This window comes from Anolis sagrei, chromosome 3 (genome assembly GCF_037176765.1).
Source record: "Anolis sagrei isolate rAnoSag1 chromosome 3, rAnoSag1.mat, whole genome shotgun sequence".
Lineage (NCBI taxonomy): Eukaryota > Metazoa > Chordata > Lepidosauria > Squamata > Dactyloidae > Anolis > Anolis sagrei.
The window spans coordinates 130222476-130240071 of record NC_090023.1 but is presented as its reverse complement, the minus strand read 5'-3'; the positions used below and the strand labels follow the sequence as shown (position 1 = coordinate 130240071).

The window sequence follows — 17596 nt, the reverse complement described above, 5'->3', positions numbered from 1 at the left end:
CTCTACTTGTCAGTGTACTCAGTGAACAGCATCTTGTAAGATCAGCAAAAGGTTAGGGAACTAATCCATATTCATAAGGGGCCTGATCCAAAAGTTCTGCCATTTTCTTGAAGATTAAGGAGACTGTGTGGCAGCAGAACTCAAAAAAATCAAAAGGAATTAGCATTTCTAGTATTCAAAGAAACACAAATTTCACTGCAGAACATACTGGAGCTTGCTTCGGACATCCTTCAAGAGAGCTGACACGCAGCCTCAATCCACAACCTAATTAAATCAGAGTATTTGGATTTAGGAACTGAACCAGAGTACTTGCTCCAGTGGTATCTCTGGGACTAAAATTCCCTAAGCTCACTTACTAAGGAATAAGTCCAGTCAAATACAGTAGGCATTATTTCCAAATACATCTGCATAGGACTAAACTGTAAACTGACTTAAATCCATGTGTTTTAGCATGGATGATACGCAAAATGACCTAGCCATTTGATTTTTGTCAACATCTAGCCTGTTTATCTTTGGACCCTTTTTATTCTCTTTCTGGTCATATTTTGACTCCCACACAGCATTTTTAAATCAGAGCAAACCAAATATTAGTTGGACCCACAAACTATATCCAAGCATTTGGGCCGTCTTTAGTAAAGAAAAAGTAAAGAAAAAGATTAATTCTTATGAATAGAAAAACAAAAGCAGAATTTATAGCTCAGAATGTTGTACTATTGACAGGATTTAGAGGAAATCCTGTGTCTTCATTTTTATCACTGAACTGCTACATATAAGCATTTAGAACTGAGAAGCATATAGTCCACACATACATGAAAATATTTTCAAAAATATAATTGGCACAATAAAAGTATTTGTTTATGAAATATGCCCCTACTTATAAATACATGCTCAGTAGAGCTGATTTTCTCTTGGTTAGCACCTGATAATATTCAGAATATAGTCCAATCCTTAAAAAAATAGCAGGGACTGGAAATGTACAAGGACCTTGTTGTTGCTAATAACTCACATTTATAACCACATGACTATTTTTAAAAAAAGAAGAATGTCACTTTCTATATAGATACAAAGATATAAATACTTTGTAGCAATTGATGACTAATGAATCCAAACGCTTAAGAGGTATCAAATTAGATTATTATTCACAACAAATTAATAGCAGTCTTGAAATGCCATTTGATTAAACAGTATATTAGCCTTGACTAAATAGTTAACATTGTCAGTTCCCTTAAAACAACAGTATTAAAAAGGTAAAAAAATGTTAAAGGCTGTCAGCTGGTTGAAACATATATAAAAGAAAGTTTTTACATTTTAAAATAACATTATTATCTTATCTCAGCAGTAAACACTCATCATACATATACATATACATATATACATATACATATATATATATAATACATAAAGCAATCAAAAGATGAGAACATGTTTAGTTTCCAAAATGAAAGGAGATTTTCAGAGAAAGATGTGTGTTTGTGTGTTTAAGAGAGAAAGACCAAAGATTTAAATGTATCAAAAAGGGAGGAAAATCTATAAAAATACATGATGAAAAATCTCATTGGCCCTAATTTCTAGAAAAAATATTTATTTGTACATACTGACTGAAAGATTTTTCAGTAAAGACTTAATGTTTTAGTTTATAGAAAGTGTGGTTTATCAGATTCTGATTTGTCTTCAATCTCTCTGCAAGAAAGCAAGCAGTCACAATATCTGGAAGATGAGCAAGCTGCCTCAAAGATTGCCATAATTAATACACTTTCTAGTAAGGAAACTGGACACAAGGACTTGCATCTGAGAAAACATGTAAAGGATTGCACTGTGTGTTCCAAAATTATGCCACAGGTCCAGGGAAGTTCAAGGGTTTGCACTCAAAAACATATTTTAATACTAACTCATGTTAAATACCCATGAGCATAATTTTTAAAAATGACAGATGTGTGCAAGAAGGATGCTTCTATATATTATAATATTTTGTGACTGGTATGCTTCAATACTTGTAATATCCTAATCCCTCAATACCTGTGCTAACAACTGAAAGAATTCTACAACATTTCTGGTCTCCCCTTTTCAAATCACTTAACATATTCCTACTCACTTTAATGAGATTGAAAGAACACAGACGTAACCAATTACAAAAGAGGGTGAACAGAAGGTAGGGGTTAATTTCCCATGTGCTACTGTGTCTTGAAAACTTGCAGGGAAACAAAAGTGAAGGAAGACCACATTACTAATCGGTAGGGATCCATGTTCAAATGAGGGAAAGCATCAGTAGCAACAGTTGACCAAATCTATCTTCTAAAAGTTTCATACGCAGCTGTTTGTGCCAGATCCCAGAGAAACCGAAGTCCTCCTCATTAGTGCAAAACAATTTCATTTTTGTTACTTTTTTGTTTCAAACTAATCAGGAGGGCAAATCCTGCACCACCACCCCCCCATACACCCCAAACCTAAAACTAAGACCCAGTGCCCTCAGACTTGAACTTCTGATTCTAAAGTGGATTGTTATTTCAACAATAGGAATGTCTCCTTTTGTCAGGTTTTGTCTCCCTTCCTTTGCTCCACCGACCCTTCTCTTTTGCCAACTGGAGATTTTCACAGGATTCCTTTGTCTGGGTTACTTGACCCTCTAGAGGTGGGTAGAAGAATGGGGTGCGCAGATGTCCTGAAATGTATGCCTGAAGGCAGAATTACTACCCGCTGCCTCCCAACATGGATTCTTGCCACCTGTGTTATAGCAAGCTGTGTTATAACACAGAACAACCCATTCAGACAAATTTTCTTCTCTCCCTTCCTCAGTTACCTGCTGCCCAGGTGGCAGAAAGGAGGAGCTTATTCTCTACCTGATTCCTAAATGCTCACCTGGATGAACTAATGAGAAAGCATTATGAGCTGGCTTTTGAGCTGTCTGCATATGGTCTGAGGGACAGGGAGGCACGAAAAGTCAGGAAGAGTAAACAGTTCACACAAATGCACACCTCCTCACTAAATTCTCCTGCAATGTCTTCACTTAGCAAAGTGATTTGAATTTGACAGCATATAATCAGTTATGGGCATATAAAATTGGTCCCAGCACTGGACAAAAGTCTAATGTAATGAGATAATGTAAACCTCAGATTAAAAGTATCATAGACATCTTGGGAGGTTGGCACTTTGGCAGTTTAGTTGTAATTTGAAGGCAGCTAGTTTTAACTAGCTGCGTTTTAAACTGTTTTTATTTTATTGATGTGTTAACAATGGTTGTTTTATAACTTTTATGTGATATTGTTTTTATATTCATGTACTGTTTGTTATATACTGCACTTGTAGTACCTTGTAAGCTGCCCTGAGTCCCTTTTGGAGATGGTGGTGAGATATAAAAATTATTATTATTATTATTATTATTATTATTGTCAGCAAAATATTGAGAAAACATAATTGCTTCATTTGGTTGCAAACAATTCTTCTTAAAACTATGGGTTTGGCTGCTCTGATACATTAACTGAAAATAGACTGTCCCTCATGTCTTACATTTATTTGCATCCATACATTACATAAAGTACAAAACTAAAATAATGTGATGAGACAAGCAGAAATTAAAGGAAGAGGCCTGCTTTCATCTTAGCGTCCCAACCTGTTTTTCCTTACGAAGACCTCCCACTTTTCTTTTTATTCTGATGAACTGTGAGCAAAACAGGGTGAAATACAGTCCTCCTTTTTGCTGTTTGACTTCAACATGCAATGTTTGAGAAATGTTAAATTAGGGGAGGGAGTTCTGTGTATTGAATCATGTAGGGATACTTCAAGCAGCCCGTTTTAGGACTTCATTGATTTCTGTAGGTTTTTGTGTAAATTATATCACATATTCCTTACAAGTAAAGTAATTTGAAACTAAATCTCAATATAATACAAACAAACAAAAATTAAAGGCAACTGTCAGTTTCCTAAAAGTGAAGCAAGAGTAAGACTTTGTGCAACTTTTCATGGCAAGTATTTTAAGGCGATTCAAAATATTTGCAACAGGGAGCAGATGTCATTATAACATAATTAATTATTCAGAATACAATCTGAATCCTATAGACCTTTGTTTCATAGAGATAACATCTGTCCAGTAATTATCAGCCTTTGTTTCTGGAAAATAGTGGGCACTTGGTCTTCAAATAGGTGGTCTTGCTTAGCATTATTGTATGTATAAAGGCATGGCCATAAACACATTCTAAATGTCACCCTAAATGGTTAACTGTATACCACATGGCTCAATGTTTGAAGCTGTCTTCTAAGAATACAGGAGACTGGAGTTCATATCAAACCAGTATGTTGTCATTGTTAAAGTGACAAATTAGTATGCGTGATCAGGAATTATGTAGAGTCCCAGAAACTGATTTATATCACTTTTATTCTTGGGAGTTTCAAATGTTCTTTTGTCCCCATCTTGATTTCAATCAGTTCTGCCATTCCTGAGGTCTCTTTTATTCTTCTGTTCCTAATTCAGCTCTTCCTCAACACGTCTCTATTCAATCACACTGACTATACTAGCCTAAGGTTTTACTTTCTGACCACTCTGTGTGTCATCAACTCAAATTTGGATGTGATAAACCAATTTGAGATTATTCTTAAATATCTCTAAGGGGGAAAAAACTCCTTTGCCTAGAGGTTTCCATATGGACCCTCACCAAGATGCAGATGATAAATCAAATGCCTTCTTTTACATTCATCTGTCCCACGCAGTATATTATGAGATGATTCCTCCTTCACACTCAAATTAGAATAATCACAACATACAAAAAGTCCTGAGCCAAGTCCTACTCTTATATATTTATTTATTTTATGGTATTTATATCCCACCTCTTCTATAGCACAGACTGTCAAAAGTAGTAGAAGGACTTCAGTTCTGGCTGACTTCACTTCAGAGTCTAGCACCAACTACAGTCCTCAGAGAAGCTTGATATCTATTGGGCCTACTGGCAGTGCCTGGTAAGATCCCACTGGGACTAAACTCATGGTACATAATCATACTCCCAAACAAATGAACAGGAATGGCCAAAAGTGTGTCCCGAGAAGTTGAAAACAAACAGAGAGACACAGAGAGACACCCTCCTCTTCTTTATCCCTGTTCACTATGACCCCTTCCACACAACTGAATAAAATCCCACATTTTCTGCTTTTAACTGGAATATATGGCAATGTGGACTCAAATAACCCAGTTCAAAGCAGTTATTGTAGGATTTTCTGCCTTGATATTCTGGATTCTATGGCTGTGTGGAAGGGCCCTCAATTAACTGGGTTCAAAGCAGATATTGTGGGGTTTTCTGCCTTGATATTCTGGATTCAATGGCTGTGTGGAAGGGCCCTCAGTTAACCCAGTTCAAATATATTGTGAGAGTTTCTGCCTTGATATTCTAGGTTCTATGGCTGTGTGGAAGGATCCTAGGTTAAATCCCCTTCTTTTCTAGCAGAAAGCATTGAAAAGTGAGAAACTTTCAGGGCTGTGAAGAAAAGCCTTCTTACAGCCCAGCCAAATCTCCTGCAAAGTGTCAGAATTTTAAAAACAATTCAGTTCCGAAACCTGCTGTCTCCCTCCAGGGCCAGACTGGATCCCTACATTGTGTTTCTTTGAATTGCCTGCCTTAATCAACACCTGCAGCTTGAAAGATGCTCCCATCATGTAGCCTCATGACAGTCTTGGGTTTCTCTCTTCTTCCCTGCCCTAAGCCCCATGCCCCAATCCACCCCACAACAAGGCTTTTGGGAGAAGAGTCTACTTTCCTGCAATGGAACAGTCCCAAACTTTTCCTAAGGCTTTGGGGGAGAGGGGACAAGAGCAAGAGAAGAAAAGTCCCATATGGCTTTGGGGCACCCATCTGAATCCTGGGCTCTACAGGAAAGCCTCTCCTAAGAAGTTTTCAGGCAGCCAAGAAAGCTGTCCTGTGGTGAAAGGTCTACCAGAGACATGGGCAAAGTTTGGCCCTCCAGGTGTTTTGTGGACTGCAACTCCCACCGTTCCTCACAGCCTCAGGCCCCTTCCTTTTCCCCCTCAGCCGCTTAAGAAGGGGCCTGAGGCTGTGAGGAATGGTGGGAGTTGGAGTCCACAAAACACCTGGAGGGTGGGCCAAAGTTTGCCCAGGCTTGATAGAGCTGCCACTCTGGAGACACTCCCCCTTTCCCCCCTCCCCTCTCAAATAAGAAGGGAGGGCTGCCATCCGGGTATTCAACAGGCTCCGCGTGAACTTTGGCGCGCGGAGGGCGCACGTGCTTGCAGCAAGGCCGGTGCGCGAGGCGCTGGGAAAGGGCAGCGCGTGGACGGACGCGCGCGCGCGCCTCGACCCCTCTTTCTCTCACCTGGCGTTGGTGCAGTCGTTGTAGAGGGTCTCGAAGTCCTTGCGGGAGATGAGCTTGCAGCGGTTGACGCCGGGCTGGATGGCGCCGAGCCCGCGGAGGATGCGGACCTGCTCCACGTTGCAGACCACGGGCGTGATCTCGAGGCGCTTGAGCTTGGTGTAGACGGTGTGGAGGCCGCCCACGAGGTGCTTGAGGAAGAGGTCGAAGGCCTGGGGCAGGCAGATCAGCTCGCAGCCTTCCACCGTGAAGGAGGCCACCTTGGCGCCCCGCAGCTCCACCATCTTGCACTCGTTGTTCTGCGGGGTGTTCTCCACCGGGGACGGCGTCGAGTAGACGGGCTTCCCCGGCGGCGGCACGGCAGGGCTGGCCACGGAGAGGGCGGCTCCGGGTGGGGCGGGGGCCGCGACTGGGACGCTGCTCTCCGCGGGCCCGTTGCTGGAAGTGGCGGCGGAGGAGGAGGAGGAGGCGGCGGCAGCTGGGACTCCGACGGGCTCCGGGCGGAAGAGGCCAGTCCCCGCGGAGGGCGCGCTGGCCGGCGGGGAAGAAACAGCGGGAGCAGGAGGAGCAGCCGGAGCAAGAGCAGCGGAGGAGGAGGAGGAGGAGGAGGAGGAGGAAGAAGCGCTGGAGGCGGAGGAGGAGGAGGTGGTGGTTGCAGCAGCGGCCGAGGTGGAGACAGGCGCCGGCGGGGGCCCCAGCTGCTGAGCCGCGGGCATGAGTGGAGCCGGGACGGCAGCCATGGTCACATCAGATGGCCCCCTCCCTCCCTCCCTGCCGCGAAGGACGAGGGGGGGCCTCTCCTCCTCCCCCCTGCCTCCCCTCCACGAAGAAGAAGGCGAAGAAGGAGGAAAGTTGTCCCCTCGCGCGCGGAGGAGGCAGGAGGAGGAGGAGGAGGAGTGTCCCGCCGCTGGAGCAGCAGCAGCAGCAGCAAGGCGCTGAAGGAGAAGAATGAGGAGGAGAAGTGCCCTCCAAGAGAGGAGGAGGAGGAAGAGGACTCTCGCTTGTCCTTTCTCTTCTTGCGCCGGCTTGAGAAGTTGGAAGGAGGCGGCACGCGGAAGGAAAGAAAGTGAGAGCGGAGCGGGAAAAGAGAGGCGCGCGGCGAGGTCCTCTCTCTCTCTTTCTCTTTCTTTCTCTCTCTCTCTCTCTGAGCTGCTGCTGCTCGCAAGGCTCGCGCTGCCTGGCTGTTCGGCCGCGGACGAGGAGTTGTTGTTGTCACGCGGTGTGCGCGCGCGGAGGGGGCGGAGCTCCGGCGAGTTGAGATTCCCCCCCTTTGAAGCCTCTGCTCGCCTCAAGGACCCAACCAGGAGCAGAGAGGAAAGGGGAGGGGGGAGGCGAGGAGGGAGGGCTCCTCCTTCCCCCCTCCCTCCCTCTCTCTCCCCCTCCCTGGAGGAACCGTTAGGTGTGCGCTCCTCCAGAGGCTGTAATTTTCCAGTTCCTCTTTTTCTCTTCTCTCTCTCTCTCTCTTCAATACAATTCCTCGTCAGTGCAAGTTGCAAAAGGCACTACTACCATATGTCCTGAAGAGGAATCAGAGGGGAGTTCTGAAGCTTTCCAACAGACCTCACAACCTCTGAGGATGCCTGCCAGAGATACAGGCGAAACGCCAGGAGAGAATGCTTCTGGAACATAGCCACACAGCCCGGGAAACTCACAGCAACCCAATTCAAAACCTTTTATTAGTTGATGCATCCCCACAATTCCTGGAAAAGGAATCAGAGGGGAAATATCAGTAAATACACCACACACACACACAAAGTGCTAATCAAGGTGGCCAATTGCCACATTCACCCTTGCCTCAAGCAGACAAGAGTTCTTTCTCCCACCCTGGACATTATTGCACACATATATAAACCTCACTTGCCTACCTTTCAACAGACCTCACAAAGGGGATTTATGAAGCTTTCCAACAGACCTCACAGCCTGTGAGGATGCCTGCCATAGATGTGGCTGAAATGTCAGGAGAGAATGCTTCTGGCCCAGAAAACTCACAGCAATCAAAAAAAGAGTTCTTTCTCCCACCCTGGTCATTCCACAGATATATAAACCCCACTTGCCTAGTTTTCAACATAACTCACAATCTCTGAGGATGCCTGCCATAGATGAAGGTGAAATGTCAGGAGATAATGCTTCTGGAACATTGCCATACAGCCCAGAAAACTCACAGCAACCCAATTCAAAACCCTTTATCAGTAAATTCTTGGACAAGGAATATCAGTAAATACACCACACACACCCAAGTGCTAATCAAGGTGGCCAATTGCAACATTCCCACTTGCCTCAAGCACCCTGGACATCCCACAGATATAGAAACCTCACTTGCCTAGTTTCCAACAGACCTCACCACCTCTGTGGATGCCTGCCATAGATACAAGCGAAACGTCAGGAGAGAATGCTTCTGGGACATGGCCTTAAAGCCCAGGAAACTCACAGCAACCCATTAGGGCTTCCCTTTAGCAAGAAATGCCCCCGAGGTGGTCGAGGGAGCAAAAGCAAGGGTTTCCTTTTCTTTCTCTATGACTGAACTACATCCAAAGTGTAGTCTATTGTTTTTGTGACTCTTTTTTTTTAAAAGTTATCCCTTTGCCTGTCTTGAAAAGTTTGTTGGGGAGACGCCTCGCCACGGTCGCCACTCAGCCGCCTTTTGTATGAAGGAGAGAGGAAATGGAGATATGTATACATATAGCGTTTCCGGAGAATAATCGGCATTTGTGGATCAAAGAGCGCGAGATGCTCGCATTCAACCCAGTGGAGGGGGGACATCTTCTGTGGTGGGAAAGGGACTGGCGGGGAGGGGGAGGACGAGGAGGCAGGTGCTCTCTCTCTCTCTCTCTCTCTCTCGCCTCGAAGAAGCAGCTCCCCTTCAGACCCTTCCTGTGCCTCCCGCCCCAAATCTGACACGCAGGATCCCGCTTTTTATTGTTACTATTGGTCTTTGGGGGAATTTCTGCACTGAGTACAGAGGGACTTCCGAGTTTCTTGCTCCAGAAGGGGAAGGGCAGGCTAGCGCAACGAGCGAGCGCGTCTTTCAGATCCGGAGTGAAGTAACTTTGCAACGGCAAGGAAACACAGTTTGGGTCGCGCCGCGCGATCAACAGGTGGCTCCAAACTCAGAACAGTGGAAGTGGGAGGGAGGGAGGGAGGGAGGGAGGGAGGGAGAGATAGATAGATAGATAGATAGATAGATAAGTAGATAGGTAGATAGATAGGCAGGCAGACAGACAGACAGACAGGATACGTAGATAGGTAAGTAGGTAGATAAGATAGGTAGATATGTACGATAGGTAGGTAGGTAGATAGATAGACAGACAAACAGGATATGTAGATAGGTAAGTAGGTAGGTAGATAGGTTGGTAGAATACGTAGATAGATAAGTAGGTAGGTAGGTAGATAAGATAGGTAGGCAGATAGATAGATAGAATACCTAGGTAGGTAGGTAGATAGGTAGATAGGATACATAGATGGACAGATAGCTAGATAGGATACGTAAATAGATAGATAGGATAGGTAGGTAGATTAGGTAGGTAGGTAGATAAGGTAGGTAGATAGGATACCTAGATAGACAGATAGGATATGTAGGTAGGTAGATAAGTAGGTAGATAGATATGATACGTAGATAAGTACGTAGGTAGATAGATATGATACATAGACAAACAGATAGATAAGATACGTAAATAGATAGATAGGATAGGTAGGTAGATTAGGTAGGTAGGTAGATAAGGTAGGTAGATAGGATACATAGATAGACAGATAGAATACGTAGGTAGGTAGATAAGTAGGTAGATGGATATGATACGTAGATAGATAGATATGATACATAGACAAACAGATAGATAGGATACGTAGGTGGACAGACAGACAGACAGATAGATAGGATACGTAGATAGATAAGTAGATAGGTAGGTAGATAAGATGGATACGTAGATAGATAGATAGATAGGATAGGTAGATAAGTAGGTAGACAGACAGACAGACGCCCCTTCCTGGTGAAGAGTGGACACTTTCTCATGTGGGAAAGAAAGCTCAAAGTCTTCTCAACCAGCCTTCCTGGAAAGCATCTCCCTGCGTGAATGGATGCAGTTTGGCACCACTTTCACTGCTCGATGCTGTGGGATCATGGGAGTTGCACTTGTGCAAGATCTTTCGTCTCCTCCTCCTCCTCCAAACTGCAATTTAAAGAGGTGTCCCAACTTCATGCCACAGTGCAGATGCGCCCTTTGGGTCAGGGCGGGGGTCCTCCACGCGGGAGATGGACAGTCCACGCGACCCACGGCGCTTTCCTCTGGAATTTTGGCGCGCGCGGGGAGGAGGGGGCCCGAGGGGGAGGATGCACAGCCAATCAGGAGGCAGGAAGGGGTCAGCACTTGCCCATCCTTTCCCTTCGGGGCTAAGAACGCAAGGCTATCTAAACGCCTCACCAAAAAATACCCGGCCCATAGCAAGTTGTGCCCTTTCTACCTCAAGCCCCAAATCAGTTTGTGGACTCAGGGTGCATTGACGCTATAGACCAGGCATGGGCAAACTTAGGCCCTCCAGGTGTTTTGGACTTCAACTCCCACAATTAGGAATTGTTGGAGTTGAAGTCCAAAACGCCTGGAGGGCCCAAGTTTGCCTATGCCTGGTCTAGAGAATAGATGAGCCCTGAATCTACAAATTAGTTTGATGCTGTGTCAAACAAGCCATCCTCTCTCAGAGAGAGGGAATGCAAACACCACTGCTTGCTCAGGGAGGGAAGCACCTTCAAAGGATTGGTTGGAAGAACTTGAATTCACAAACAAAACAGTGAGACGTTCCAGGTTTAAATTCAGATTCTGAAAGAAGTGTGTGCAGTGTGCCTCAAAATAGGTTCAGCACCTTGGATAGCTCCCTTACCGTTTGCACTTGAATCCTGCGACAGCTCAAAGGACCAAGACCCCTTTGAACTGGATTCTCTGAGTCCACACTGGATTATATGTCAGTGTGGACTCAGATAACCCAGTTCAAAGCAGATATTGTGGATTAACTGCCTTGATGTTCTGGATTATATGACTGTGAGGAGAAGTCCTATCTGACAGGGAAGGCCCACCAACTTGCAGAAATGTGGGATCTTTCTGACCTTTGGGGAACATTAAAGGGGTTCGGTGTTGGTCTTGCTGTGGTTAGTTATGACTAGAGTTCAGCTAGATTTGCTTATGTGTGGACTCACAATTCAACAATGCATTCAGGGGGAGGGTCTCCTTAAGGGCTCTTCCACACAGCCCTATATCCCAGAACATCAAGGCAGAAAATCCCACATTATCTTAGTGTGGACTCAGATGACCCAGCTCAAAGCAGATATTGTGGGATTTCCTGCCTTGATATTCTGGGATATGGGGCTGTGTGGAAGGACCCTGAGTTGGGACAGACCAACAGGGTTGCAGCTATTCTAGCCATTCCCAAAACCCTGCATTAACTCAGTGAGACCGCAGTGGGCATGTTCTCAAGGCTGGAACCTGCTTCCCACCATAGCAAGAATGTCATTGAATTATTAAATCAATGGTAGATGACTCACAGATGAATACAGAAGCAAGCTCCATTGAGAAGAGCTGTATTGTTTGGTCTGTCATGACTCATCCAAACATGCAAGTGCTATTCAAAGCTTGCTGCAGCCCTCCAACGGGAACCAGCATTGTTTGGAAGCCATGGTGTCAAATCAGCCTCCATATGTCACTTTTGCCGCATGTGATTGTGTACATAGCTGGAATTCACCACTACAACTTCCTTCTGTGTGTCAAATTCTTATTACCATGCCTGGGTGCAAATCCACATGTGATTGTGTACAAGGGGTTTGCAATAGGGGGCTATTCATTCTGAGTTGCTTCACATGGTAGTTGTAAAGTCTTGTCCAATGAAGCTGGATTGTGGGATTTGAACTGTATTATATGGTCAGTGTAGAGCAGGCCTGGGCAAACTTGGGCCCTCCAGGTGTTTTGGACTCCAACTCCCACCATTCCTCACAGCCTCAGGCCCCTTCCTTTCCGCTTAAGCGGCTGAGGGGGGAAAGGAAGGGGCCTGAGGCTGTGAGGAATGGTGGGAGTTGGACTCCAAAACACCTGGAGAGCCCAAGTTTGCCCAGGCCTGCTGTAGACCTATATAATTGCATTGAACTGCACAATATGAGTCTACACTGACCATGGCATTATTTGGCAGTATAGCTCCAGCCCCTGATAATAAACAAAGTATCACGTGTTATTTCAAGTGTGCTCTGCAGTTCCTCAAAGAACACGTTTTCCTTTCCTCTTTCCTTGATGTAAAGGCATCCAGGTCCATCCCAAGCCTGAGAAAACATGTACTTTGTCATGGAAAGGATGGCATTGCATTGCAGGAAACTGGCCCGGCCCTAAAGAAGGCATCCATTGATTACCTGGTGGTTTGCATCTTACAATTTAGGACCTAAGGATTGAAACCAAGTTCCCCAATGGCATTGATGAAGGCTTCCATGGCCAGAATTACTGGGTTGTTGTGAGTTTTTTGGGCTGTCTGGCCATGTTCCAGAAGCATTCTCTTCTGACATTTCACCTGCATCTATGGCAGGCATCCTCAGAGGTTGTGAGGTCTGTTGCAAACTAGGAAAATTGGGTTTATATATCTGTAAAATGTCCAGAGTGGGGAAAAGAACTCTTGTCTGTTGGAATTAGGTGTGAATGTTGCAACTGCTAGGCATTTAATGGCCTAGCAGTTTCAAGGTCTGGCTTCTTACTGCCAGGGGGAATGCTTTGTTGGGAAGTGATTAGTTGACCCTGATTATTTCTTGTCTGGAATTCCCTTGTTTTTAGTTGTTCATTTGCTCAGTCACTTCCGACTCCTCCTGACCTCATGAGCTCCCTGTCGGCCGTCTCCACCCCCAGCTCCTTCAAGGTCAAGCCAGTCACTTCAAGGATGCCATCCATCCATCTTGAGTGTTGTTTTTTATTTACTGTTATGATTTTAGAGATTTTTTAATACTGGTAGCCAGATTTTGTTCATTTTCATGGTTTCTTTCATTGCCTTTCCCTCCAGACTGATTTCTAGAACCAGGAACTGCTTGGATGTTTGCCGATCAGGAGGCACATCAACAGCCTCACTTGGAAGACAATGTCCACAGAAATGACCCCTCAACCTCTGATGATGCCTGCCACAGATGTGGGAGAAACGTCAGGAGAGAATGCTTCTCGAACATGGCCATAGAGCCTGGAAAACAGGCTCTATAACCCAGTGATTCCGGCCACGAAAGCCTTCGACAACACACTGTGTTGTGGGGAGAGTAAGGAGCACACTTCAAGCTGAGGCGGAGTGCTGGAAAGTCCTCCTTTAACCCTGGCATTTTGTTTCATCCCCACACGAACTCGACGCGCGTCTGAAGCGCCTCTCACGCTTCTTTCAGACTGGGGTCGGATGTTTCGCTTCTGTTGAGCGGGTGGAAACGAAGACCCGACGACAAGAGGGATTGCAAAGCCCTCCCTCCCTCCGAACAGACTCCCGGATCATGGTGGCTGGCGTTGGGGACCCGGATCATTCCTAAACGCCTTCCTTGCAAGCCGGTGCCAATTGACTTCTCGAGTAGGTCAATTGCGACCACGGAGGGGCTGTGCTGGCGCCCTCCTGGGGAAGGGGCACGGCGTGGGTCGCCTTTCGAAAGCGGAAGAGAGCAAAAGGGGGAGGCAGAGACCCCTATCTCACCCCCCCCCCCCCCGACCCCTTGGCCAGGCCTGCTGGGTCCCCGGCTGATTCCCCTTCTCCTTCTCCTCCTCCATCCCAGCTTTGGGAAGCGCTCGAGCGGGAGAGCGAGGGCGCCGGAATCAATGAGCCTGTTTAAAATTCAAAGACCTGCAAATCGTTCTGTTTGTCCTTTGATAGGGCCTCCGCTGATTAAAACGCCACCAAGAAAGCTTAATTGCGGCACTAATTAAGAAGTCTTTTAATTTCTTTCCTGGGATATTGTTTGAAGCGGGGTTTATTCTCTCCCCCCCCCCCCCTTCCTCTTCCCCTTCTTGTCTCCCTTCTCCATTTCCCTCTCTGGGTCCTCTCTTCCTTTCTCCCCCCCCCCCCCCCACTCGGCTCCCTCTGACCCCTTCTCTCCCAATGAATAAAGAAACACCCGGAGGAAAGGAGAGCTCTCCTAATTTATGACTTTCCGAAGCACCTGCTCCAGAGTTCACGGCTTTATGAAGCCCAGGGCGAGAGGGCGGGGCGGGTCCGGAGGAGGGACAGCAAGGGAGATGGGGGGCAACCCTCGCCCACCGTCCCTTTTCCTCTTCTTTCTTTACAGGCAAATCAATATGGAAACTCATCAAGCAGGGGTATAAAGGGTTCTCCTTCGGAAAACAAGCGGGGAGGAGGAGGAGGAGGAGGAGGAGGAGGAGGAGGAGGAGGAGGATGTCCGGGGTAACGAGTCCGCAATCGTGACAGATTATTTCTTTGCGCGCCTTTTCTGAGAAATACGGCAGTCCGGCGCTTTCTAGACGAAGCGGGGTGACACATGGATCCTCTTTCCGACCTTCCGACGTTTAAAAATACATTCTGATACCTGTATTGACGTTTAAAAATACATTCTGATACCTACATTCTGATTCTGTATTGTCGAAGGCTTTCATGGCCGGAATAACTGGGTTTCTTTGAGTTTTCCGGTTCCAGAAGCATTCTCTCCTGACATTTCTCCCACATCTATGGCAGGCATCCTCGGAGGTTGAGGGGTCAGTTCTGTGGACATTTCTTCCAAGCGAGGCTGTTGATGTGCCTCCCGATCGGCAAACATCCAAGCAGTTCCTGGTTCTAAAAATCAGTCTTGAGGGAAAGGCAATGAAAGAAACCATGAAAATGAACAAAATCAGGCTGCCAACACTCAAAAACAGGGGAATTCCAGACAAGAAACAATCAGGGCCAGCTAATCACCTCCCAACAAAGGATTCCCCTGGGCAGGAAGAAGCCAAACCTTGAAACTGCTAGGCCATTAAATAATAATCAAGGTGGCCAATTGCAACATCCATACAAGAGTGCTTTCTCCCACCCTGGACATTATTCCACAAATATATAAACCTCACTTGCCTAGTTTGCAACAGACCTCACAACCTCTGAGGATGGCTGCCATAAATATGGGCGAAACGTCAGGAGAGAATGCTTCTGGAACATGGCCATACAGCCCGGGAAACTATCAGCAACTCTGACATCTCCTCTATGAAGGGAGGGGGATTTCCAATAGAGAAGTTTTGAAAAGGAGTGATCTTTTGAGCCGTCGGATAGGAAACAAACGGGGATGCTTTGGCGCTCCTCCTCCTCCCGTCGGGGGTCCAAGGAGAGCCCCCCACCCCCTCCCCACCCATCCTTGGCTGCCTTCCATGGGTGTGGGTGACGGGGCGCCTCGACAACACGCTTCCTCCAAACACAAAAGGGCTGGTTGCCATTCAAGGCACGAGGGCTCTCTAATTATGTTTATTCTAATCGCGGGGAAGGAGAGAATGGAGGCAGGGGGCGAGGAGGGGCCTTTCCGCCTCGTTTGGGAGTCAGGCGAACGGGGCCCGGGTGGGGTTGAGAGAGGAGGAAAACTCGGGGGAAAGGGAAACGGGGTGAAAGGGGGGGGGGGAGAGAGAGTTGGAGTTCCCAGTCTAGACAGGAGGCCAATCACTGTTGGCCCCTTCCAGGCGCCCAGGTTGTTATGACTGGTCGCTCAAGTCAATCCAAGGGTGCATTCACACTCCTGTCGGGAGGTGGAGCAGAGCGGCGCGCGCGGAGGGAACACGTGTCAACCTTTCAAACGTGCACACACACGCAAGGTCACGTTAGGCGGGGTGTGGGGTTGGGGGATGAATCACCGAAGTCACACCCCCCCCCCCTTTGGAATATATGGAGGCGGGAAGAAAACTCCCCACTTCCAAGATACAAAAGACTTTAGTCCAAGGATTACCACGTGAAGAGGCTGAGAAGGGTCCCGCCACCACCGCTTTGTTGTTGTTCATTCGTTCAGTCGCTTCCAACTCTTCGTGACCTCGTGGACCAGCCCACGCCACAGCTTCTTGTCGGCCGTCACCACCCCCAGCTCCTTCAAAATCAAGCCAGTCACTTGACCACCACTTTACACATATCCTAACCCAATCCTTCACAGATGAGTACATTCAACCCTCTGAAGTGGTTTGAGTGCTAAGACTCTGGGGATCCGGGCTGGGCCATGGATTGGAAACCCACTTGGGTGACTTTGGGGAAAGGCACACTCTCTCGGCCTCAGAGGGAGGCCAAGGCAGGCTCCCTCTGAACAAATCCAGCTAAGAAGGACCCCTCGACCTCGGAGGGTGCCTGCCATAGATGTGGGCGAAACGACGGGAGAGAATGCTTCTGCAACATGGCCACACAGCCCGGAAAACTAGTAAGCAGCCAGGCTTTGAAACTGCAAGACCATTAAATTCTAATCAGGGTGGCCTTTTGCAACATTCACACTTGCCTCCAGAAGACAAAAGTTCTTTCTCCCACCCTGGACATTATTCCACAGATATATAAACCCCACTTGCCTAGTTTCCAACAAACCTCACAACCTCTGAGGATGCCTGCCGTAGATGTGGGCGAAACGTCAGGAGAGAATGCTTCTGGAATATGGGCATGCAGCCCGGAAAACTCACAGCAACCCAACCCTGATATAGTTGGTTGTGTGTGTGTGTGTGTGTGTGTGTGTGAGAGAGAGAGAGATAGAGATAGAGAGAGAGAGAGAGATGCACACTGAACGCGTGGAAAGCACTCAGGCGGATCACGTGATCGCCCTGCTGTCTGAAAGGCTCCATCGAAGGTGCCGAACTCTATATCCTCCTCCTAAATAGGTTCAAGTTCGGACTAGTGCCCAAAGGACTCCCAGAGAATGGATTTGGGGGCAAAGTTGCTTGAGGCTTAAGTCTACTTCGCCAAATACATGCGTGCTTTCACTCTATGACTCTCATAGAGAAGACTGAAGCCTACCAAAGCAGATGATGCTACAGACTCTCTTTTCTGCCCGCTCACCTCAGATCCCTTCCCGTTCTGATCCAAACCTCGCCATAAAGGGACAGAGACAACATCCTGGCCAATTTTAGTCCTCTTTGTGTTTACAAAAGACCTGCTCCTGGCTTATTTATCAAGAGGTGAACATACTACTGCAATTAATCTCTGAATACGGCAGCCAGCATTTTTGGCCATTCTCACTGAAGGCAAGCGGTGAATCTCAGTACTGTCATGCAGTTTGACGCCACTTCCACTGCTACGGGATCCTGGGAGTTGTAACTTTGGTGTAGTAGTCAGAGAAGGCTTTGTAAAGCGACAACTCCCATGATGCCTC

At 46.8% G+C, this 17596-nt stretch overlaps 1 protein-coding gene across 8 annotated transcripts in view; it reads right to left on the bottom strand.

Annotated features, from left to right (window-relative positions):
• DACH1 (dachshund family transcription factor 1) overlaps positions 1-7550 on the bottom strand; it is a 378332-nt gene extending 370782 nt beyond the window's left edge. For 2 of the 8 annotated variants that reach the window (XM_067466906.1, XM_060769403.2), the window contains exon 1: positions 6313-7549. In XM_067466906.1, the coding sequence (XP_067323007.1) occupies positions 6313-7049 (737 nt within the window). In that variant the 5' untranslated portion in view covers positions 7050-7549. Of the gene's footprint in view, positions 1-6312 lie in introns of all 8 variants that reach the window. The other 6 variants (XM_060769405.2, XM_060769407.2, XM_060769404.2 and 3 more) reach the window with 5 other exon arrangements.
• Between the last annotated feature and the right edge of the window lie 10046 nt (positions 7551-17596).